Source organism: Ascaphus truei, chromosome 4, assembly GCF_040206685.1.
Source record: "Ascaphus truei isolate aAscTru1 chromosome 4, aAscTru1.hap1, whole genome shotgun sequence".
Lineage (NCBI taxonomy): Eukaryota > Metazoa > Chordata > Amphibia > Anura > Ascaphidae > Ascaphus > Ascaphus truei.
The window spans coordinates 129,232,840-129,258,943 of NC_134486.1; the positions used below are offsets into that span (position 1 = coordinate 129,232,840).

Genomic DNA, 26,104 nt, shown 5'->3' on the forward strand with positions numbered 1-26,104 from the left:
ACTGTAGTCACCTGGAGCCAGAACAGCGATCTCTTTACTGCTTTCAATCACCAATGGCTGATTGTCACTGTCTTTTCTTTTTTTCATTTGATACTAAAGTATTTTTAAACAGCATGAATGCAACAGGAAAAAGATTTGCAGCAGAAGAATTAATGAATTGTATTATCCAAAAGATGCACCGTATTACCCATTCTTTGCCTCTCATCGTGTAATATGCCCTCATGCTGCGAGATAGTGTAGTTTCTGTTGCATAAATCACCATATTAAAGACGTGCTGGGATAACGCAGTACTGAAATATCACTGGATTAAACGCATGCTGTGATAACGTAGTACTGAAATTCAGCTTTCTTTCCCTATTCTAGGATCTCATAGGAATTTCTATGCTTAACTTTACAGAATATAGAAAACAGAATATGAGAATCTTTAAGATTTCATATACCAGAAAATGAGCATACTTGTACTGCAACATTATGTAACACTGATTTCGCTACACGCTTCAAACACTGCTGGCGTTCTCAGCCTTCTCCTGTAACCATTACAATCATTCATTGAAGAGCTATTAACCATTAGCGGATTGTGCATGAATACAGGCATACCCCGGTTTAAGGACACTCACTTTAAGTACACTCGCGAGTAAGGACATGTCGCCCAATAGGCAAACAGCAGCTTGCGCATGCACCTGTCAGCACATTCTGAATAGCAATACCGAAGCTGTGCGCAAGCGTGGAGACTATAGAGCGTTATTTACATCAGTTATGCCAATTGCAGTACAGTACATGCATCGATAAGTGGAAAAAAGGTAGTGCTTCACTTTAAGTACATTTTCGCTTTACATACATGCTCTGGACCGATATTGTACGTTAATGCGGGGTATGCCTGTACTGGGAAATGCACTCACTTGGAAAAAACGAGCCGGTGTTTAGACACCATTTTTGAAAGGTTTGCGGTATGAGAATGGCAAGAGTGGTTATATTTAAAGCCGACCCATTATTCATAAAAAAAAGAAGACTATCACTTTTGTAAGTAAAAAGGATTTTTGACTGTTTTCTCCAGTTGCACTTCAGAAACCACCAGTGTGAGTAAGGCATTTTCTGTTTCAGTTTGCTCTTCGTGTGGGTTAAAGTTGAGCAAGTTAGACGGTTTAGTGTGTATTTATATACAGTGGTTGACAAATCACCAAAAAATCTACTCGCCACACAAAAAAATCTACTCGCCACCTAGTACCAAACGTGTGCTGCTTGGGCCAATATTTACTTGCCCGGGGGTTAAATCCACTCGCCCGGGGCGAGCAAATGTATAGGTTTGTCGAACACTGTTTATATATATATATATATACAGGTTGCAGACCTGTCTAAGACATGCAAATGAATATACAGGAATATTTACAGTTGCTATATATATATATATATATATATATATATATATATATATACATGCACACATAAGCATTACCCTGAGGCAGGTTCTTAGAGGACCGAAACGTTGGTTATCTTTGTGCTGATGTGTTTTGTCAATACACTTTTTGCTTTGATGACATTTGAGTGCTGTTTATTTGCTGTTGGTTTGGTGATAGCAGCTGTTACATATATATATATATATATATATATATATATATATACACACACATACGAAACATGTGAGAGTAATCACGTACTGTAGCTGTCAAGGTCCATGAACCCAAAATTAGTAACATTTTGGTGTTCAGGGCCACAAAAGGTATTTTGTGATATTATTTGCTTCGGCAAATACTCTCAGCTTTGGTAAATACTCTCTGCTTCGGGTAATACACCCTGCTTTATAGAAGTAACCTTGGCATGCTCTGAAAGAGAATCGGTTTATGAAACGTAGCTTGATTGCAATTGTTCTAATTTCAGGGGCCGGACTGGTAAACTCCGGGTGCTGTCTCTAAAGATCGGGCTCATGTCTCTCTCCAAGGGCCTACTAGAAGAAAAATACCGATGTAAGTATAATAATGTTTTATTCTCTGACCAACCATGTATTCAGGGCTTACAGCTTTGCAGAACACTACATAGGAAGTGAAATCCAAAAATGATTATGCATTGAGGATAAGAATAGCAGACATACAAAAAATCAATAACACTGATTCAATAACCTGTACCGTACCCCTTTGCTCCTACCAGTAACTGGCCAATAGTCAGAATAAACAACCTTTGTTTGAGGAGCCATTAGAATATTTAGAATCCATACCTAATGGCAGGATTCTCAAACAGCTATGCTTTTAAACATAAGTGCTGTTGAGGGTAACCATTATAAGCAAAGGCAAAACACCATATTATTACTTCAGTTGCTGACAGTCACTATGGGAATATAATTAGTCTAATGGCTGTCAAATATATGCTAAATATTACTTTCACATTTCTCAAATGAAACGTACTTTCTCTTCTCCGTAATATCTATGGATTATTTTGGTGATTGTGTTATAATGTTGTTTCTTTCAAAAGCATCCCCTCTCTTGTTAAATTATATGCTGTGCTGTAATAGACTTCCTTTTTATGCTTTCACTGGTGATATACATACTGTAGCAGTGGAGGTCTAGGATTTCTGGAACTGAAAATAAAATTTCAATGTAATTAACTACAAATTAAATACGTTATGATGGGTTAAGTCACCCCCCCCCCCAACCACCGTACAGTGTATAGCAAAAATAAATATCACATGTGAGCACATTCATACATCTCATGCAGGTCCAAAACCCTGCTTTGCCCCCTTATCTCTTTGCATGCAGTGCTTCCACCGCTGCCAGGGATTCTGGGAAATGACATGCAAATGAGCACACAAGGGTCCATGTTAAAATTGTCATGAAACAAAAGTTGACAGTGTGTTTTCATTTGCATGTCATTACCCAGAAACCCTGGCTTCCGTTGAAGCATTGTATGCTAAGGCTTCGTCCACAGTGGAACGCGCTAGCTTCCACGCTCTCGGGCGTCCTGGCGTCGCGCTTGCAAAACAAACTTGTTTGTATTGCGAAGCGCCGCTCTCCCTGTAGCGCACGTGCTTGCGTGCGCGCACTATGCACTACTACATTGCCATTCTAGTGTTTGTTTCGGCGTGAGCTACCCAACTCACGCCGTAGCCTACACTATGGACGAAGTCTTAGAGATAATGGTGAAAAGCAGGGTTGCAAACCTGTCTGAGATTTTGGAAAGTGAGACCCACTTGAAGTGCATGGAACAACTGATAATAAAATGGTACAGACTTCTAATAAATGAAATTCACTCCAAATTAGTTATATTTATTATATTTCCCCATGATACAACACTCATCAAGCAAAATGGTATCTTGGTTTTTCACCTAATAATCGAGGCATCTCACTAATACACATAGAGAGGCCCAGTATATAAAATGTATTTAAGGTTTTAGTGCAGTTAGCTAGATGGTTTAGATAGATTGAGGTGGACAGATTTCTCACAGTTTCTATACATAGGTTTGTCCTCACTGCACAGGCCCAACTCTTTAAAGTAAATGAGATTTGTCGATTGCTTTTCGGTCTGTCACCATGCAATCACAGTTTAGAAGCGCACACAAATGATTATCGAAATCACTTGCAGAAGGTTGAATCTGTGCAGATTGTGTTTTGTCATTGAATAGTTAATGTGTCTAGAAGGTCATTTTATTTGTATGCTTCCAAAAACTCTTTCAAAGTCCACATGCTACATGTGTAGGGTGACCAGATTTCCAAAAGTAGAACCCGGCACACATTGAAAAATTATTTATACAACAATGACAACTCTTAAAAATAAATATTATAATGGTATTTGTCTAATACCACCCCCATTTATGATGTATTATTGGGTTTGATTTATTTCAGTTTTCTAACATAACACAAACACTCAAGTGTAGGAAAATGACGGTTTGGTTTATATTAATACATCGTTTAATTAAATGATGCAATCTAAATAAACATGCAGTGTCTATTTTTACAGTTTTAAGAGTTTTAAGTGAGTCCAAACAAGGAAAAGCTAAAAGCCGGGACATTTGAACGATTTTGAGAAAATTGTCAGGCCTCTGGGACGTTTAATGAAAATCCGGCACTGTCCCGGTGTGGGACATATGATCCCCCCTATAGATGTGCTCTAATGAATGTACTGTGATATAGAATACAATAGACGGTATCATATAGAAAATCTGTCATACTTCAACTTTTTGTATTATAACATGATAAGGTGCAATAATGTTGTAACCCATATTAAAGGTGAACTGTGAATTCAGTTTCATTTTTATTATTTATTGTTTTACGCCCTTTAAATTATATAGCGAATAGAGCTTATTTAAGGATTGCTTCTCAACACTATGCAACAAAATGTTGACATTCCTATGTAGGCACCTCGCAGAATAACCCTGGAAAACAAGTGGCTTTATCCATTTATATTTTCTCAAACTTGAAGGAGCTTTGACGGTCTATGACTGCATTGACATAATGATTAGTATGTGAGATTGGAGAAATAAAATGATGTTTTAATGCCTGTGTGCAGCAATCTGTGCTTGACATGTGCTCAGGTCTGTACAGGGCTGCTGAATGCTGTTAGGTTAGTGATGCAGTCAGGTCTGATTTGTAAATGCACTTACTCCTAAGGGACTTCTTTCTTTAAAAGCCAGTTACTAACACATAGATTCTAATGAGATATTCTGCAGCACATAGGAACAGCTTGATTAACAATGAAAACCTGGGAGAAACCAGAGTTTTGGCGGTAGAGGACCAACCAAACTGTGTAGTGAATAAAAGCTACAATCAAGCAAAGGGAATAAAAGAGGATGTTGAATTTATTTTCCTTGTGGTCCTGTTAGATTTTGTTGTTGATCTCTTGGATGTCATAGGACCTCTGCAAAATATCTAATTATTCATACAGTATAAGAACTGTTTTCCAATGAAAACTTCACAGAACATGGAAATGTATCAGCAGAATATATATATATATATATATATATATATATATATATATATAATACTGAGTTAAGTTATGGTGAGTAAAAAAAGTGACAAAAACCCTCCACAGGAAAGCAAATATGCAAATATAGCTGTATGCTCATCTGCATGTCTTAGGCAGGTCTGCAACCCCGCCTTTCCCCATTATCACCCAGCATACAGCACTTCCACTGCAGCAAGGGATTCTGGGAAATGACATGCAAAAAGTGACACTGTGTGCTCATTTGCATGTCATTTCCCAGAATCCCTTGCTGCAGTGGAAGTGCTGTATGCTGGGTGATAATGGGGAAAGGCGGGGTTGCAGACCTGCCTAAGACATGCAGATGAGCATACAGCTATATTTGCATATATATATATATATATATATATATATATATATATATATATATATACAAAACGGAAGGATATCTTGGCAAAGTTCTCCGTATTTATGAATAATACGTGACTGGCAAATATTGTACTGTTCTGTTAACATATGATGTGCTAAAAATGTTGCATTCAATAAGTGCATCATCTTTGGGTTTGGATGCTTAGTATTTTCCTGTGAGTTGTTCAAAACAACTCGTTTATTTTCTGACTTTTTCACTTAATTCATAGTGTATTTATTTAATTTCAGCTTATGCTTTTGGGGAAAGTAACTTTCTTCTTTAATGGATGTTTACTGCAGGGCATCCAATTTTGAAGAAGGACCTTTAATTGAAGATGATGTATTCTTTGTTTGGAAAACCTATTAATTGCTCATTAGCACCTGCTGCTCTGTGTGTGCCTTTGAGAGTTCGGTTTTAAAAAGCCCCAGTGGTGACATTAATGGAGCCTTTCTTTCTTTGTTGGCATGGCTGTTTCTCATTTTCAATGTGGAAACAGCAGTGCACACGTACAACCTTCCATTCTGTGAAACATTCGGGACATGTCGTCAGCCTTTTTCCCCTGCTGAAGAGGGCTCAGATCAAGGGTTGACCTTTTCATGAGGAGGTTTGAAAAATCAAATGGAGACATGTATTTACACAACAGTAAAATAAACATCTGGCTAATGGTTTGAAACAATGACTAGGAAATGTAAATGATGTCTCCGTCACTTTTTCTACAGACAGCCTGCAGTGATCTTATTAGCGTGGACTCGTCCAAAGCACTGTTTGAATGCAACTTATGTTTAGAAAGGAATCTTTATAAACATAAGCTGCCCTTGTCTTTGTGCATTCTGCATACAGTGCTACATTACAAAATAATGAAATAAGCACTATTTGTTTGACAAGTAGCCCATTCAGTTGGTCAGAGCTCCTTTGTAACGTGGTTGTACCACGGAGGTCACTCTGCCGAAAATGTCTTCAACTTCTATCCTGGGAAGAAGTAATAATACCCCCTGGTTAGTTTTGTAACACAATAATAACAATAACTTTATATACTGCAGCGCTTTTCAATTTGACAATTGCGCTAGTGCGCTGTAAGCAGCATATAGGATTGTTGCAAATAGTCCCTGCCCAGATGAGTTTATAATCTATGATTTTGGTGCCTAAGCCTGGAACATAGTAAGCGCTTAGGTGCTGCTGCTCGCTGTCGCTTGCTGCCGCTCGCTCTACCAGGAGCTTTTTGCTGTCCTGACAGAGGAGACAGCAAGCGCTTGGGAGGCGGGTATCACTGTGTGTGTGTGTCACTTGGTAGCTGTCAGTGTGTGTGTGTCACTTTGAAGTGGTCTGTGTGTTTGTGTGTCACTAGGGAACCTGTGTGTGTGTGTATATATTATATAATATTTTAAAAATAAAAAAAAAAGACATGTTAAAAAAAAAAAGACATGTTGTGAGAATAAATTATTTATTAACATTGTGCAACTTTGATAAATATATTCACACACAGGCACGCACACGTGCGCGCACATACATGCATACACACACACAAAGGCACACACACACACATGCATACACATACACACACACACACATGCATACACACACATGCATACACACACACACACATGCATACACACACGCACACACACACACATGCATACACACACACACACATACACACGCATACACACACACACACACACACATGCATACACACACACACATGCATACACACACATGCATACACACACACACATGCATATACACACACACACACACATGCATACACATACACATACACACACACACACACAATGCACACACACATGCACACACATATACATACACACACATGCATACACATACACATGCATACACACACACACACAAAGGCACACACACGCACACACATATACATACACACACATGCAAACACATACACATGCATACACACACACACACAAAGGCACACACACACACACATGCATACACACACACACACACACACACATGCATACACACACACATGCACATGCACACACACACATACATGCACACACACACACACACACAATGCACACACACACATGCACACACAGGAGACATGGATCGGGGCAGAAGGGAGACATGGATCGGGGCAGAAGGGGGACAGGGATCGGGGCAGAAGGGAGACATGGATCGGGGCAGAAGGGGGACAGGGATCGGGGCAGAAGGGGGACAGGGATCGGGGCAAAAGGGGGACAGGGATCGGGCAGAAGGGGAACAGACCGTCAGGGGGCGGGCCGGGGGCGGGCGCGTCACTGGCCGGGGGCGGGCCAGTGACGTCACGGAGCTGGTTCGCCCTCATTGGGCGAACCGCTCACGTGACCGGCCTGTCTCGCCGGCAAGCGGGGGAATTTTAAATTCCCCTAAGACCTGTGCTTCCGCAAGCGCGCAGAAGCGCAGGTGAGCCCCTACTAAAGCCGGTCTAATTGCGGCTGTAGGGGCTCAGTGCTGAGCGGGAGCGCGCGTCAGCACGCTTCCGCTAGCAAGCGCCAAACATGGCCAAGGCCTAAGGCACGGGGAGATAAAGTGACTTTCCCAAGGTCACAAGGAGCAGACACCTGTAATTGAACCAGGTTTGCTTGATTCAAAGTCATTGTTATCAGAGTCGGTGTCTTTACTTACTGAACCACTCCTCCATACAGTACTGTATGTTTACCAGTATTTAATGGTGGCCAATTCGTACCCCTAAAAATGTAACAATTGCAAGCCAATATCTTCAGCATGAGAGTTCATTAAAGAGAAAGTTAGGAATCAATGTACAGAGCTTAAAACATGTTATTAAATATTTTATGTACTGATATTTATCCAATCAACAGATAGCTGTTGCAGTCTGAATTAATAGCTACCTCAGGGAAGTTTTTGGATGTGAACCTGCTTGATTTAAAGACATTATTTTTTAACTTCTATCGGCACATAAAAAGTAATTATCTTGGAACCCGGGGGGGGGGGGGGGGTCTCTAGTACAGCTGAACCCCGTTATTGCGCGGTGCTTGGGGTCCAAAGAATCTGATCGCGTTATATATGTGGATCACGAAAAAAGAAATTTATGCTAGCATTGCACCCCTGACTGGTTCCGCGGCCGCTGGATGGGGAGAGCTGGGATAACTCTCCCAGCTGTCCCAGACCCAGCGGCACAGCGGCACCCCCACGCAGGACTAACCCGGCATCAGCAGCAGCAGCTGGCAGCTCTCTCCTCTCCCTGCTTCTGCCTTCAGATTCCGGCTGACAGGGAGAGAGAGGAAAATCAGAGCCAGCTCCCTTAAAGAGACAGTATGTCTCTGTGTGTGTGTCTATGATCCGCCTGAACAGAGAACATCAGAGCGACGCGTTGCCATGGTAACTAGCGTCAGATGACACCGTGGGGTCACGTGACGTCATTTGACGCTGGAGCCGAGGGGGGGGGGGGTGGAGGGTCATGCAGGCAGCCAGCTCCCTGCCACCTGGGACATGACAAACTCTGATGACCCCAGCAGGGCACAGGAGAGGCTAGAAAACGGCATGGTAGGAGATATGCATCATGGTACTGCATATTATTAGGAGCCACGCTCACATCGCGTTATAAGCGGATTCGTGTTGTAACCGATCGCGCTATAACGGGGTTGAGCTGTAATAGTAATAACACAGTTCAAAATAATACGAAAATGGGAGGATTTCTGCTTTAAGTATGAATGAATGCTTTTTTAGTTACCTACACCATCTGTTTAAGCTGAACGTTTAAGACAAGACATTGGTATACAGAGGAGTTGTTCTATAATGTCACTGTCTGAAGTGGGTTTACCCATTGGAATCTTAGTATCTGCTTCTCAAGACTTTTGGAAAAACCTCTTTATCTTCCTGTGCCTCAAGCACCAGACATTTTAAGACCTAATGGGCAAGGAATTGTGCTTGAACAATTCTGTGTACTGCACTGTGTACACTGCAGCACTTTTATAAGAATAAAAGATGAACACAATAGAGGGATTGTAACAGGGGACTTATCCCTGTTCACAAATGTGCCTTTAATCCAGCAGTGTGGTGGTTAACTGCTGGTAGCAAATTAACTAACACCACCTGCCTGATTACAGGTGGTAGAAAAAGCCTGCCTTTGAGACAGGAAGTGACTCCTTAGCTCACGTGTGAGCTGAACTTTGGAGACAGAGCAGAGGTTCTTGAGTCTCCCAGGAGAGACTGACCAAGAGAACACAGATCTCTGGAGCTGACCATGTCTTGAGCTCTGCCAGAAGACACAGCAGAGCTGGTTCCAAGACACAGGGGAAACTTCTAAACCTGAATGCTGACAAACCCTGAAGAAAAGGTAGCAACCAGGGACAGAGAAGATTTTCCCTCCAAACCACAAGGAACAGATAAGACTTTTATTACAAGACTTTTTATATCTGTTCATTTCATGCTATGTGTTTGGGGCAGGGAGGCATGCTTAACTAAGGGAGTTGTGAATTGCATAGTATTTCACTAGAACCACTCCCAAGTGAATAGAAGCTTTGTTTTCCCCTTGTTTGGATGGTTTCCTGATGTTAAGGAAAAGGCACAATAAAGCCTTGTTATAATTTCACCTTATAAAGTCTCCGATTGTGTACCTCTGTGAACGTCCGTCTACATATGGTGTTCGAAGTGGGACGAGAGGTGTCTTTGAAGTAAAAAAAAAAAAAGGACCGGAGATTTTTTATGTGAAATTTTTTTTAATGCTTTTTTCCTACAAACAGTCTGAGCAACTTAAAAAAAAAAAAAAAAAATCTCATGCAGCAGAGATCAGAGTTAAAGTGATACACACCACTGAAACTTACACTGCACTGAAACTTACAAAACCACAGATGGACTCTTTTCCCCAATCACAAGAGGAGAGAGAGACTGCTGAAGCAGCTAAACCTTATTTGCCTATCACAAAGTGTAATATGTTCATTGAAATAGGGGTTTTGCCTTCCAGCCATAGTCAGGGTTCAAGAAGTGAGTCTGCCCTTAAAAAGGGATAGGTGTTTGTTGTTTTCAAAAGTTTCGCTGAAGCAGTGAATACAGATGGTGACCCACGAGCGGTACTGATTTTGCAAATAAAGGTTGCCACACCGCATAGGACTACCAGCTGTGAATGGAGTATATGCAGAAAAGTGTGAAAAATTGATGTAAGACTGTGCTGAAGCAGGGGAATTTTTAGCAAACAAATGCTGAGTGTAAAATTGTCCTAGAGGGGAAAAAGGGATTCCTGAACTGTGTAAAAGGTATTCCAAAGCCAATTGCTGAGTGTTGAGTCACCCTGCCGGGAGTGAAAGAAATATTCCACTGCAAAGAATGTTTTTTTTTCTGCAAGTAAAAAAAAGTCTGCCTATATGTCTTGGGAGCAAAACAAGACACCCAAAGTGTGAAGTGTGAATGCCATAATACCCAAGGATGAGACTGAAAATTACTGAACTCAAGCAGAAAACCAAATTCTGTTGCTGAAGCGGAGAGATTGTACCTAGCAAGTAAATGGTGTAAAGCAAACAGAAGTTTTTCCCTAGCAACTACACATTCAGCATACCTAATGAGAGATTACACCTAGCAAGTAAATGGTGTAAAGCAACTAGACGTTTTTACCTAGCAACTGCACATCTTGTATACCTGATAAGAGAAAATGCATGCACAGTACTGCTGATATTGTAAAACTTATCCAAGAAAGAAAAATTCTACAGAGATGCCTGTGAGAGCTACGACCTCTACAAGCAAAATATGCCCACCTGTAGGACTACCACAATTGGGGGTTCTAGCAAATACAGTGGCAACAGCTGCAATAGCGCCTCCTGAGGTCAGGAAGAAAATTACACCTGATTAAATGAATGCTGTCAATTCCAACTCCAGATTTAACCCTTTTGGTGCCAGGGTTTGAAGGGAGAAGATCCAAAAGGATTCTCTTTGTGATATTTTTTGAATAAAGTCTCCTCCCCTCCAATCTGTCTTTACCTGTTCTATTCCGAGGAACTTTAAACAAGCAGGGTTTTTATTATGTTTGATCCTGTAATGGTTTGACACACTATGGGTTTCTAAACCATTTATAATATTCCTAATGTGTTCTCCAATTCGTCTTTCATTTGCGTATCGTTCTTCCTACGTACACATTAGGAATATTATAAATGGTTTAGAAACCCATAGTTTCTCCCTTCAAACCTTCTCCCTTCAAACCCTGGCACCAAAAGGGTTAAATCTGGAGTTGGAATTGACAGCATTCATTTAATATTTAATATTTAAACTGCAGGAACTTGGAATTCCATTTTATTTTTGCATCTTTTGGTATATCAAGTTAAGAAAATAGAATCAACATGTTTTTAAATAGTCATTTAAATATTTATATAAGTTATTGTTTTAAGCTTTATTGTCATGTATTAATGTATTTATAGCTATGCAAGAGAGTGATCTAAACAGTGCAATCACCTATGCAAATAGAGAGAGAAAGGAACAGTGTAAGATTGGACAATTAAAGGACTGAAGGATATATAAAGTGCTGTTACCCTACATGCATCTACGTCACTGAGGAAGCATTTAGCGAAACGCGTCTGACGGCTTTTTGGTCTTCACAAGCCACCATACAGAGGAGTAGAGTGGAATCCCAATTTGGCCGGTATCACCACCGGAGCGCATGCGCATGCGCGGAAGGCGGAAGCAGCAGCAAGGAGGTTGACGAACGGGAGAGAGACCAGGCTGTGCACAAGTCTGGGCAAACCACCCGATTTTCACACACATCGCTGCACTACCATCTTACCAATTGGGACAGACTCCACGCGGACACCTAACCACCTGGGAGGAAGTCCGGCAGAGACTGAAAACTTCTCATTTCTATGCCATTTTTTAATGGCCGCTTGTGAGTTGCCAATCTCTATTAATCAATTTTGTTTAATAAACGGTATTATACTATGTTTTCCCTGTCTTCCCCCTTTTTCCTGAGGTCACACTAAGAAGCACACACTATACCCAAGGTGGATTCTGGTGTTTCAATGTAAGTGTGCCTCTTATACATCTCATTCCCAGTTTACTACTGTGATTTAACCTTTCCTGATTGTGGTCCCTCTGTCTGTTTTATATTTCATGTGTCCTGGAAATCTGAGTGAAACACCGCACCGGAGGATCCCCCCCCCCCTCTTCTTTTCTGTGACTAATACAGAGGTTGGTGAATCACCTCTGAAAGAAACTCTGGCAGCAGGACTACACTCTATGAGGGACTGAAACTTTGAACCCATTTTAATACGGTTGGCGCAGTTATTTTATTTTTCTTTGTCACTGAGGAGCTGGACATTTCTAAAGAAACGATTGTCAATCTTAATACAAATCTCCAAGTCTCCCAGAAGGAGCTTCAGACCCTCAACCTAGAGAAGGATGTCTCACGTCAGTCTCAAAGCAGATGTGCGTAAATGGAAGGAGGACTGCAAAGAGGCCCTGAATAGTACAGAGACTGAAAAAGGAGAACATTTAAGATTACAAAGAAAAAACTTAAAACTCAAAGAAGAAAATTTTATATTGACAAACGACGTCAAGGAAAAAAATGAAAAGCTGCACGAGCTTAAAGAAATAAATAGACTTTTGGAAGGTGAGAAGTTTGAAGCAGAGCACCGACTGCAGAACCAACTGCAAGGTCTGCGTACGTACCTTGAGAAGGCAGAGGAGAAGCAGCGAACTCTGCAGGAAGACAATCTGCAGGCTGTTAAAGAAATTCAAGTGCTGCAGGAACGTCTGATGACCTAGTATGTCCCCGCAAAGCAGCATGAGAAACTGAAGGCTACCCTGAGCGTCCCCAAAGCATCGCTAGAGGCCAAGCTTAGAACCCAGGTGACCCGCACAAAAGGGAGCACAAGAAGGTCCAGAAACTGAAACAAGTAACTGTGGCCCGAGCAAAGAAATTCATAGTGCTTCACAATGCAATAAAAATGTGGAAGCAAGCTCAGAGAAAGCAAAGCGTGCAGATAAATTCCCTGAGAAGAGACTTGCAAGACGCACTCAAAAAACAGGGATCTCTCGCGGATGAGATTACAGTCCTATAAGGACAAGTATTGACCCTGACTAAGCGTTAGTATCCCACAGCCTCAAAAACCCATGAAGACAAGGGTACAGTGAGAGCTGGGAATGCCGCTCATCTGAAAGACAAGGTTGCAAAATTTGAACCACCTAAACAAGCACTAGCAAAACCTTCAGCCACCCAGCAGGCAACAAAAGAAGTTACACGTGCTGAATTAAAACCAGAAGAATCCTTAGCTGATGATGCCGAAAAGATGGGACATTCTCTGGAAGTGGGTGTGGAATTGCAACTTAATCTCAAAGAGGCTGAACTAGCAACCCCATTGAGTGGGAAAAGAGAGACAGCTTCAAGAGCAGAAAACTCAAAGGGCTGTTTTTAAACGCTCTGCAACTGCTGCTATACAGTCTGCCTACAATAAGACAAGCACCCGACGCAAGGGAAATCTCATGACCACGCATGTAGAAAAAAGACTGTACTTGGAAAAAGTCCTCCTCGAGCGACTGAGGAGTGCTGATCTCAAGCATCTTCGGGAGGAGACAAAAACAAACTGGAGAAAGGGCTCCAATCCCAGCGGGACAGAGGGTTCTCTTCTTCCATCCACTCTCATTTAAGTCACAGAAAGATCTCGAATGAGAGTGGAAGGATGGGCTTTGGCCGTGGTAAGCCCGAGCTAACCACAAACAGGGGAGGTATGTAACAGGGGACTTATCCCTGTTCACAAATGTGCCTCTAATCCAGCAGTGTGGTGGTTAACTGCTGGTAACAAACTAACTAACACCACCTGCCTGATTACAGGTGGTAGAAAAAGCCTGCCTTTGAGACAGGAAGTGACTCCTTAGCTCACGTGTGAGTTGAACTTTGGAGACAGAGCAGAGGTTCTTGAGTCTCCCAGGAGAGACTGACCAAGAGAACACAGATCTCTGGAGCTGACCATGTCTTGAGCTCTGCCAGAAGACACAGCAGAGCTGGTTCCAAGACACAGGGGAAACTTCTAAACCTGAATGTTGACAAACCCTGAAGAAAAGGTAGCAACCAGGGACAGAGAAGATTTTCCCTCCAAACCACAAGGAACAGATAAGACTTTTATTACAAGACTTTTTATATCTGTTCATTTCATGCTATGTGTTTGGGGCTGGGAGACATGCTTAACTAAGGGAGTTGTGAATTGCATAGTATTTCACTAGAACCACTTCCAAGTGAATAGAAGCGTTGTTTCCCCCTTGTTTGGATGATTTCCTGATGTTAAGGAAAAGGCACAATAAAGCCTCGTTATAATTTCACCTTATAAAGTCTCCAATTGTGTACCTCTGTGAACGTCCGTCTACAGGGATAAATCCAATAAACATGAACTACTGTACCATAGGAATAAAGTTTTCACAGCCCACAATATCTAGGGCACATTACTATAAACCATATTGGGTTACAGAAACCTGTAATGCGAAGTTAAGTTAGATTGTCTAAAACATGTTGAGAAAAGGAAATAGTTGCAATAATAACACTACATTAACATGAACCCTCTTATCTGGTGTTAGATCTCTTCAAGGAAGTCTCCGGGGCGGCAGATACATGTGACCAAAGGCAACTTGGCTTGTTGCTTCATGATGCTATCCAAATCCCACGACAGCTTGGGGAAGTGGCAGCATTCGGTGGAAGCAACATTGAGCCAAGTGTCCGCAGCTGTTTCCAACACGTAAGTGATATTTATTTGTACTTAACATATTTGCAAAGAAAACCTACTCCAAAAACACCTAATAGCCAATTCAAGTGAATGGGCCATGTCGGGCTATGTTTACTAAACAGTGTTATTCCATTACACATCATCTGGTCTTGAAAACACCATACAGCTCATTAACGTGGATGGGTCATAAGGAGCTATATGTACTAGACCGTGCTGAGAGGTCTCTTATGGAGTAGCAAATAGGGCACAAAAAAGGGGCAGATTCATTAAGCTCCGATTTGTGGGTATCGCACCCTATTCGTATTAAATATCATTGACTTGAATGGCATTTAACATAGGATCGGGTGCGATTCCCACCTATCAGAGCTTGATGAAACCTGCCAAAAATGTTTCTTAGAAACAAGCATGGTAGGTCCATGAAATAATGAAGGGATCTAATCAAATTAGGCAACCGACCACCTTGAATCACATAAAAAGACATCGAGGCCTAGATGACAGATACAGGGCCTCAAAATATTGTACTAAAAAAAAGCAGTATACATATTTGTTAGGTAATACAAATTTCTCAAACCTAAAAGGCCTTCATCAGAGTGAAGTTACAACTATTACTTGCCATTTTCCCCATCTACCGAAATGTTGTTATTGTAGATCAACTAAGTAAAATACAAAATACTACCCTGTCTTAGAAGTGATCATTTGTGTATATTATTGTCATTGCACCATGAGTGCCTCTTGACTTACAAACTGAACTATAACTTCCCTCATTTATTAAATAACATCTCATTATATGTTGGTACGTGGAATTCAATGATAAAGATTAGCTGTCAAACATTTGGTAACTTCTCAAATATTTCATCTGATTCTGTAACTAATCTAATTGAGCGCATTTAGCATTGACTAAATAACCTGCTAGGATTAGTATATTTTGTAAAAAATAAAATAAATAGATTTCCAACAAGAAATACATGGATCAATTCAATTTGGAACAAATTTGTAAACTTTTATTGTGACAGATTTCACCAAAAAACCCTGTTGCAGTAGTTCTTTCCCTACCTGTATAATAATATTGCATGACGTACCGTATAAATACGTGTATATTCAACCTTTTACTATATTACTTTGTGTACTAGTAATAGTTTAAATATGGTTTTACTTCTAAAAAAAATAGATGAAGCATATCGTAAATCACACAAACAAACTGTGATCTGTACAATCTAGTAACAAGGAAAGATCAAATATTAGAAATGAACTACCGTGCTGTGTTCCTGTATATGTATTGAAGGTGTGTTATGATATTGTATCAAAGATTCTTGCCTTGGAAATGTACTGCACCAGGATGCCAAAAGCACAAATGTTCTGTGCATCTCCTGTACATATTCACCAGCAAACAGAGGTTGTATGGTAACAGTGACTTGTTTGCTCTTTTCCATTCATTATTAAATATAAGGGATATGCTGTGGGTTGTGCAATGCATGCACAAACTGGTTGGCAAATCCAACAATGAACTAGAGCGAAAGCCCACTGAGAAGCCTGCGGAAGGATAGATGAAGATATCTTCAAGCATGTTAGCCTATGAAAGATGAACTTGTCCACTTTGAAGCAAGTCACATTTCCATTCAATTGTTCAGTTTTATCTTGTATACCTCTCTACCACTAAATTATAAATCCATCCCTTTTTAGTCCTTTTTTTTCTAACCTAAAACTGTAATAGTGGATTTTTGTGGGAGGTAAGTACAGGTGAACCCCGTTATAGCGCGGTCCTCGGGGTCCACCCGAGACCACCGCGTTAGTAACAAGGTCGCGAAAAAACAAAAAGGCCACCGCGATTTTTTTAATTTTTTTTTAAATGGCCGCTGCATCACTGCTACCGCGTCTGCCGGAGGGAAAGCTGAGAACTCTCCCTGCGTTCCCAGACCCGGTGGGGCAGCGGCAACCCCACACAGCTCTGACTTGGCATCTGGCAGCTCTGCTCCCCGTCTCTGTTAGTGTTAGAAATGCCCAGCATATCACTGCTGTGTTAAGATCGCACTGCGCATGTGCATGGGATCGGCTTTCAAAGAAGAGACTATGGCGTCCCTGCTTTGTTTACATGAGCCATGTGCTGTGACGTCACATGACCCCGCTGGAACGGAACTGCAGAGGAGCAGGGGGAACAGGCAGCCCACATCTCACAAGCCGCACCGAATGCAGCGAGTGCACAGAGCGCCCACAGAACACCGTGTGAACACCGTGTTTGAGAAGGGGGTTACTGTGAGTAGGGAGGGGGTTCCTGTTTGAGCAGGGGGGATATTTTTAGCAGGAGGGTACTGTACTGTGAGCAGGGGGGGGATACTGTGAGAGAGGGGGGGTACTGTAAGCAGAGGGGGTACTGTGTGAGCAGGGTGTACTTTGAGCAAGGGGGGCTGTGAGCAGGGGGAGATGTTTTGTCCCAATGTTGCCCGACCACCCCAAAAAAAAAAAAAACTATTTTAATTTTTAAAAAAAAATAATTAAAAAAAAAACGGGAGCCACGTGAAAACCGCGTTATAACCGATTTTGCGTTATAACGGGTCGCGCTATAACGGGGTTTACCTGTAGTTTGCATTTGTAAATGCTTTACAGGTTGAAAAGTCTGACTGAGTTCATATTTGTCATATATATTTGGTGCATAACAATGAATGCATAGATACCATTTGAAATACAGAGAGCTGCATAAAGATCAATCATAAGAGGTCAATTCATTACACATCATTTGCCATGCAAAATTGCCTGAAAACAGAATGCAATTTGATACACTAAAAAATCAGGAGTGTTTTCTGTATTCATTAAGAATTATCTACACAGACATATTTCTATAGACACATCTCATTTGCATGCACTTTCCACATCAAATCTGTTCTATATGATAATCTCCCTGCAAGATGCAATCTGGCATCATATTGAATATATTGCAAATACCTAATTTAGAAAGTTGTCTTCCTTTCTGAAGATAGGTGTGTCACCTTAGTCAATAAATCCATAAATCCATGAATCAAATTCTTTTGTTCCACTATTTATTTAGAGACAGATAGATCGCGCTATAACGGGGTTGAGCTGTACTAGTTTTCCCAACAGAAGATCTTGGGCATATGATCTTCAATGTAAATCTAAGTATTCCTATTAGGAGGGGGTTGAGGGGAATGGGTGGTGGTGAATGATAGGAGGTGATGGTCAGGGAGCGGAAGGGGGGAGATGGAGAAATCAGAAAGGCAGCGGGTTTTAGTAAAGACCAGGTCTAAGTAGTGACGATCCTTGTGGGTGCTGGAATTGATCCATTGTTGGAGGCCAAAGGAAGAGGTTAAAGAGAGAAGGCGAGATGCCCAGGAGATTGAGGGATCATCAATACCCAGTTGATGTCCCTCCAGTAAAAGGGTAGGAGAGTAAGAGGAGAAAGAAGGAAAACCAGGATTCAAAGTCAGAGAGAAAGGTGGAAATGGAGGCTGTAGAGGTAGGCGGGTAGAGCAGCTGGACAGCGTGAACCTCAAAGGAAGAGAATGAAACAGATGAGGCATAGGGTGGAGCTGATATTGGCAGCAGGAGGAGGAGAAGAAGAGACCTACTGTACAAATTCACTGCGGCCATTGAGTGTGAGAGAATGACAGCCATAGGAGACTGCAGCCTTCACAGCAGAGTCACGTTGTGAGAGCCAGGTTTCGGTTCGAGCAAATAGATGAAGCGATTGAGAGTAGATGAGGTTGGGTACAACCAGAGCCTTGTTAGTCAGAGAGCAAACATTCCACAGGGCACAGTAGTAGTAAATAGTGAAGGAAGGGAGACAATGAATAGGTATTGGATGGGCTAACACACATAGCAGGCAGGGAGGGAGGAGGCAGCGTGGCGTGGGTGAGAACAGTTGTCTACTGTATATGGGCAGGTCCAGGATTAGGAGAGGGTGATACATTTGTTCAAGTGCTTTTTTATTGAGGGGTGCAGAAATAGCTGGGGTAGAGGTATGTAAATAGTGGTGCAGTGTCTGGGCACAGGCTAAGGTGGGGGGGAGGAGAGCGGAAAAGATGTGGATAAGAGGACGACAGTGTGGAAGTTGAAAAGAATAGAAAAGTTTAGAAAGGCGTGAGGAAAAAGCAAACAAAAATGGCAATAGGGAGGGTGTATTGGGATGCAGTGAAGGTGGTAGGGAGGAAAAGGAGAGCGTTCCCAGGTATTGGAGGACATGGGAAGTATAAATTGGGATAGCAAATTTTATAAATCTGACCTGAGAGGGTAGTATAGCATGTAAGGTTACACAGCAGTTGTTGAAGTTCTATTATTAAAGTTGTGTATAGATTATGAGAGCATTTAAGAAGGTAACTTCTCACAAGTGCAGAGTTGACAATGAAGTGCGGAATCCATGTTTTCTTTTCTTGTTCACCTCCAATTCATGGAAACCAAAGAAGAGAACAAGAGAACCACAACAATTTGCTGCACACTGAATCAGAAAATATAAATTGTATATAATGTGAAAAAAAATCTTAAAAGATAACTTGTAATATGTTTACACTAAAAAAAGCATCCGCATAGTGGTTGTGCACATATATAACACATACAATGTGTAATTCCCATCTCATATAGATATAACTATAGCAAAATAAATCTGCCCAAATAGTCAGTGCTACAATGGTCCCTTCAGTGTGGGAAATGGCTAAATACCAAGATAATCATGAGAATGGGTTACACACATAATAGTAGAAATAGCTATAGTGAAAAAGAGACTTCAAGCCCAGGGGGCAGTTTGCAGACAAAATGTTGCTGAATTGGCAACAGACTTGCTAATAGAAAAAGCTCTGTCAATGGTTGAAATAATTATGAAGTGTCCTCAGAGACAAAGTAGCAAATGGTGAGTTTCAATTTGTTTAGCTTCTTAAAGCCGCGCGTATAGTGCCCGCGATGGCGACGCGTGACATCACCCGTCGCCGCTAGCCGTGGCGTTGCGGGCGACCAGGCCATTGATTGGTTCAGGGGCTGTCACATGAGGCGACAGCCCCTGAAAAATCAAATATTCCCGGCTTAAAAAAATTGCGTCGCTTTGTCGCCGTCGCGCTTACTATAAGCGCACGCGGCGGCAACAATGCATTTGTTTCCGGGCACTATAAGCGCAGCCTGAGGCTGAACTGTTCTACAGTAGCTAATGTGTCCTGCAATAGATAGTGAAGAGTGAGGATATCAGAAGTAGAAAACTAAGAAGTGAGGGTCCCGATAAAGAATCACCCTAACTGCTTTTGAATAAGTTATTCTCTCTCTATGGTAGAAATGAGCTGAAGGAGGACGACAGTAGCTAACCCTGCGCTCGTTTCCACAACCCCTGATCGAACTGCACCCGAGCTGGTCGCTAATGAATTAAGTCACTGAACACTGATGCACGTTTTGCTTGTCACTACATGCTTCTTCCTGGGTGAATTCGAGGCAGTCACAGGTTTGGCTTTTTTAATTGTCAGTTGCTACGCCAACCTGTAATTTCCGGAATTCAAAATTTGGCGCTGCAAATGGAGAATTTGTGAGCTGTGCATCAATACATAATATTTAACAGAAACACATTAATAAAGATACAGTATGCTTTAAACTTTTGAGATGGGAATCAAAATTGATTTATATACTCAGAACCCTTTGCCCTTCTTTGAAATATCTTCTCTTCTGATTGTATGCAGACCCCCACGCTCTTCTACCCCGAAGTGTATACTGATGGGTCGCCCCTTTAGTCTCATTGCAAATGACAAAATAACATATTTATACTATTGTTGCAACTATTTGCTCATCACCTCCTATCCCTGGTTTACCATCATAAATCTGCAAGTATTGAACACCACCACCCATGTGTTTGTTTAAGTAGTTCCTAATGATGGATTAATATAATCAGAATTCAAACAATACAGATATATATCTCAGAGAACAAACCTGCTGTTGCTCTCTCTTACCTGTAGCAATACAGTGCCCTGCAGTATGATTGTTATAAAAGGCATTACTCTCCATGCCACTTTGTCTGTCTGAGGGCTTTAAAACAGAACTCATTATTCAATGTCGTACCTACCTTTATCACTGTGACTTCTGCCTTAAGAAATACTTTTGATAATGAGGAACCGTGCTTTTAAAAGGGTAAAGCAGATTTTTTTAAATGTATTTCTGTTTAACATCATGTATTGATATTTTGTCAGCACTGCATATATAGCATACAAATTTTCCATTTGCAGCGCCTTAAACCACTGGGACAAATGTTTAATTCTGGAGATTATAGGTTGTCATGGCAACAGAACACATTGAAAAGCCCAACCTATGACCGACTCGAGTTCACTCAGGAAGAAGCGCGTAGTGACAAGCGAAACGTGCATCGGTATTCAATGCATCTAATATAATTTGTCAGCGACCAGCTCAGGGTGCAGTTCGATCAGGGGTTGTGGAGACGACCGCAGGGTTAGCTACCGGTGTCCTTCTTCCCCATCAGCTTATTTTTACCATGTCTAATAGAGAGAGATTATCATACTCAGAAGCAGTTAGGGTGATTCTTTATAGGGTCCCTTGCGTCTTCCTTTTCTCCTTCCAATATCTTCTCTCTCTTCGCTATCTATTGCAGGACACATTAGCTAGATCAGTTCAAGATAAAGAAGCTAAAAAATTGAAACTGACCAGTTGCTACTTTGTCTCTGAGGACACTTGATAATTACTTCAACCATTGACAGAGCTTTTTCTATTAGCAAGTCTGTTGCCAATTCAGCAACATTTTGTCTGCAAACTGCCCCCTGGGCTTGAAGTCTCTTTTTTCACTATAGCTATTTCTACTATTATGTGTTTAACCCATTCTCATGATTATCTTGGTGTTTAGCAGATTTACTTTGCTATAATTGTATCTATAGAAGATGGGAATGACACATTGTATGTGTTATATATGTTCACAACCACTATGCTGATACTTTAGTGTATACATATTAAAAGTTATATTTTAAGAATTCTTTTTTTATTTTTCTCATGATATACAATTTATATGTTCTGATTGTGTGCAGCAAATCATTGGTGTTTTCTTTTTCTCTCCCCTGGTTTCCATGAGTATCTATTAGCACTGTTGGCATCTTAGCCTCTGTTTTGGGCTAAGTAAGAGTACCAGTGTCCTGATTAGTACCGATATGTTTTTTTTACAAATTGCCTCCAATTCAACTCCTCAAACACTTCACATGTGACAATTATCAAGTAGCACAGCCAATACAGGTTTACTTAAATACTCCTAACAAAATCACATGACAAAAAGAAAGGAATCATTTAATACATTTCTGTTGCGCTGGGGTGAGATTGATGGGACATTGATACTTTTATCAGAGATGCATGTGTAAGATGCCTCAGCTTTAGGATACGCTTATAGTGATGGCGACGCGACGGTCGCTGGAAAATCAAATAGAGATGACTTCCAGCGATCGCGACCGATTCCGTCGCTCTGTCGCGCCGCGCTTACTATAAGCGCACGCGACGGTGGCAATGCATTTGTTTTGCTGCACCGTCGCCGGCACTATAAGTGCAGCCTTAGCGCACAATTGGGTTGGATCACAGTACTTAGTTGTGCATTTGACTCCCACCTGGAACATAATCTGTGATCCAATAAGAAATAAATTCCACCCAGTCTGTTTTTAACATACATTGTAGGATATTGTACTCCTAGCTTCCATAATGATTGTCCATCCACCAAGAATCTGTTATCACTTTTGGCAGAAGATCAAGCCGAACTAATGTTTAGTTCAGGGGTGCGCAAACTTTTTGAGCTGCGCCCCCCTGCCCGGGAGCGGCAGCGTTCGCGCCCCCACTCTCCAATGACTCGGCGTCAAATGACGTTGCGGGTTCTGTGACGTCACGTGACCCCGCTGCATCAATTGACACAGCGTTGCCATGACTATGCATCGCCGATTACCTGGCTGGCAGCAGGTAAGTGAATTACAGAGGCATCACACCTCCCATAGCATTTAATTTAAATGCCGTGGGGAAGAGTGTGTGGCCTCTGTATCCGCCTGCGCCTCCCCCCATGAAATTCTCCCGCCCCCCAGCTTGTGCACCGCTGGTTTAATTCATACACTCACGTTTAATTTTGGTCATTAGTTTGTAATTCTTTTGTTTTATAGCTGTGGCTCTCGAGTCCTGAGTTGGCATTTCAACTCATTCTGCCTCAGAATAATTAGCCTTGTTTGTTTACATAAACAAAGCACTTCTGTCTGCCAATATCTGATAGAAAGCATAAAGGAAAATGTGGCTATATGGGCTAGTCAAACTTACAAAAAAACATTCAACTGGCTGCACCATGCTGTGCAGAACAATCACGCCTGCCATTGCAAATCCGTTTAATTTCCAGGTGATTGATTGGCAGCTTAGCAACTATAAACAATTGTTTAAACCAATTCATGATGTAATTAATATGCCAAATGAGTTTAAACATCCTATGGCTGGAACTTCTCAACAAGCCAGTTTCAGAATTTACAACTGTAAATCTTACGACTGGCAAACATAGAAGTCAAACTGTGTGACTGTACATCTAAAAGGGACACTTTTTAAAATGAATTTTGAGGTTGGCTCAACTTTCCTATGCTCTGCAATCCAGTTCTTATATTGCATTATAAAATAAGCAAAGCAGACAGAAGACAGGAATTTTTTTTCTAAGTGCAATAAAAAGTGTGTAATTGTTGAATCGTTAATTTCAAGTCTTTGACATGTTAATTATGACCACACTAGTTACTCCTGAAGTCACAAAGCTGTCGTAAAGACCAAAAAGGATAGGTCGCAAATCCATTCGAGAGAATTGGTGGTAATTCATGAAACTGCAATAGCTACAATTGGGGCTCTATTGCACAGAAGCTCCCACGTCAGTGGGCATTTCCATGTGATAGTGCCCCGATCTGCACTATCTTAGTTTAAAGAATATTGCCCCATTGTTTGTGTTGATGAATACCTAGCTATAACACTGTAGAAATTCAGTTAAGTTCAGGACTGCAAAAACTCCAGCTCATTGAAATTTCATTTTATCCGCAAAGGTTCAAAATAAACCAGAAATCAATGTGGAGCAGTTCATTCACTGGATGCGACTGGAGCCTCAGTCGATGGTGTGGTTACCTGTGCTGCACAGAGTGGCAGCTGCTGAGACAGCTAAGCATCAAGCCAAGTGTAACATCTGTAAGGAATGTCCCATTGTTGGATTCAGGTAGGTGGACCTGACTATTACACCAAGAAAATTAATAGGATAGTCACTTAAATGGGGCTAAACTTTTTGTACTTCTTGCAATTATTGGCATTTAAAAGGTTCCGGGGTATTGCAAAATGTTGGACTGGTTCTCAAGAATTGAGGTTAGCATCAAATAATCCACAATTTCAAAATGTATATTTAACAGCTTTGCTGGCAGAAATCTCTCTTTCTGAGGCAGACATAACAACTAATGATGCAACATGCAGTGTAACATTGCTTTGTATGTACAGTATATAAACTTGTATCATTCTAATGGTTACTCTACTGTAGGGATGCTCAAGTTTCCCCCCCAACCCCCCAACAGGTAAGGTTTTCAGGATATCCCAGCTTCAGCACAGGTGGCTTAATCAGACACTGCTTTAGCACACGTGGCTTAATAAATCCCTGCTTCAGCACAGGTGGCTCAATCAGAGGCTCAGTCGATTGAGCCACCTGAACGGAAGCTGGGATATCCTGTAAACCTGTCCTGTTGGGGGGACATGAAGATTGGAGTTGAGCACCCCTACTCTACTGTACCTAGAATGCAGATCGTTAAATAAACCTTTCACAATTTCAGATGACACCCCACACTACCTACTGTACACATTCCCCTACCATCCTCTAAAGACCACAGGCAAACCACTGCTTTGTGATTGCAAGGTTTGAACACGGGGTTAAATGGCAGTGGTGTTGGGGTCACATCGAATGGATACAATAACCCTACTGTAGCAATGGGTTTAATGAGAGGCTACTGATAGCAATCAAACGACTAAACTTTAAAGGTGCTAATAATACAAATAATAAGGGGGTATTTGTATATGAAAAAGTACTAATCCTGCAGAAATTTGTGACCATCTTTTGCGAGTGTAGCAGCTATATCCGCAGATGGTCTTTGGAAGAACACAAAAATAATTTTTATATATTACACACATAATCTTCACTCTGTTTATTTGCAACATTCGATTTTATAGTTACTGTATATATGTTGGAAAGGCTCATTAGAACTTGCTGCAGAAATGTAGTGTTATGCTAATCTGGTACTATTCATAAAATAGTTACTTACTGTATGCAAACGAGACCAGGGACAGCAATTTTTTTTTTTTTACATTGAAGGGGCATATACACACACACACACACTCACAACTCACACACAACACCCACAACTCCCACTCACACACAACACCCACACACTTACACAACACCCACAACTCTAACACACACACACACTCAACACACTCATGCTCACATATACACACCCACTCCCATGCATGCACTTCCACACATACACTCCCACACACAACTCCCAAACATACACAAGCACCAGAAGCCCTCACAAAAACACTCTCAACATAGTCGTATACACAATAAATGCTGCAGGTTAATATAAAAAAACATTTTATTACTGCAACAATATATCCTCATGAACTAACTCTGTAGACTAACTGTAGTAGACTAACTCTGTGAACAATAATACAAATGCATAACACATGGAAATAAAACCACCAAGAATCATACACAAAGAGTAGTTACATATGTAGCAAGGCTTGCTGTCCCCGTGACCGCGACAAGGTGCGAGATTACAGCCGCGTGAACACTTTGTTCAACGCAGCTCGGCTACGGTCAGTCCACAGAATTATTTGTGGGGTAATTTACGACCTTGCAATTCAGTATGTGTGTCCGACAGACGGCGCACTGAATATGTTCGTCTATGCTACAAATACATGCCGGTGATTTACACTTTGTTTTGTGCAGCACCGACAAAAGTAAGTCTTGCTACATCTACATCTGTAAATGTACTTGCAAATAATATAGAAAAATACAATAAAACTGAAATCATACCTAGAAGGTAGATAAAGGGCTTAAAAACAAACACTAATAAACGTCACTAAAACATATCACATAAATATAGAATGTCATTCA

At 41.2% G+C, this 26,104-nt stretch overlaps 1 protein-coding gene across 10 annotated transcripts in view; it reads left to right on the plus strand.

The window, feature by feature from the left end:
* Positions 1–26,104, plus strand: part of UTRN (utrophin) — a 678,467-nt gene that overhangs the window by 604,014 nt on the left and 48,349 nt on the right. For all 10 annotated transcript variants that reach the window (XM_075596593.1, XM_075596597.1, XM_075596594.1 and 7 more), the window contains 3 exons: positions 1,876–1,961; positions 14,840–14,997; positions 23,997–24,163. In XM_075596593.1, coding sequence (XP_075452708.1) covers positions 1,876–1,961; positions 14,840–14,997; positions 23,997–24,163 — 411 coding nt within the window. The remainder of the gene's footprint in view (positions 1–1,875; positions 1,962–14,839; positions 14,998–23,996; positions 24,164–26,104) is intronic.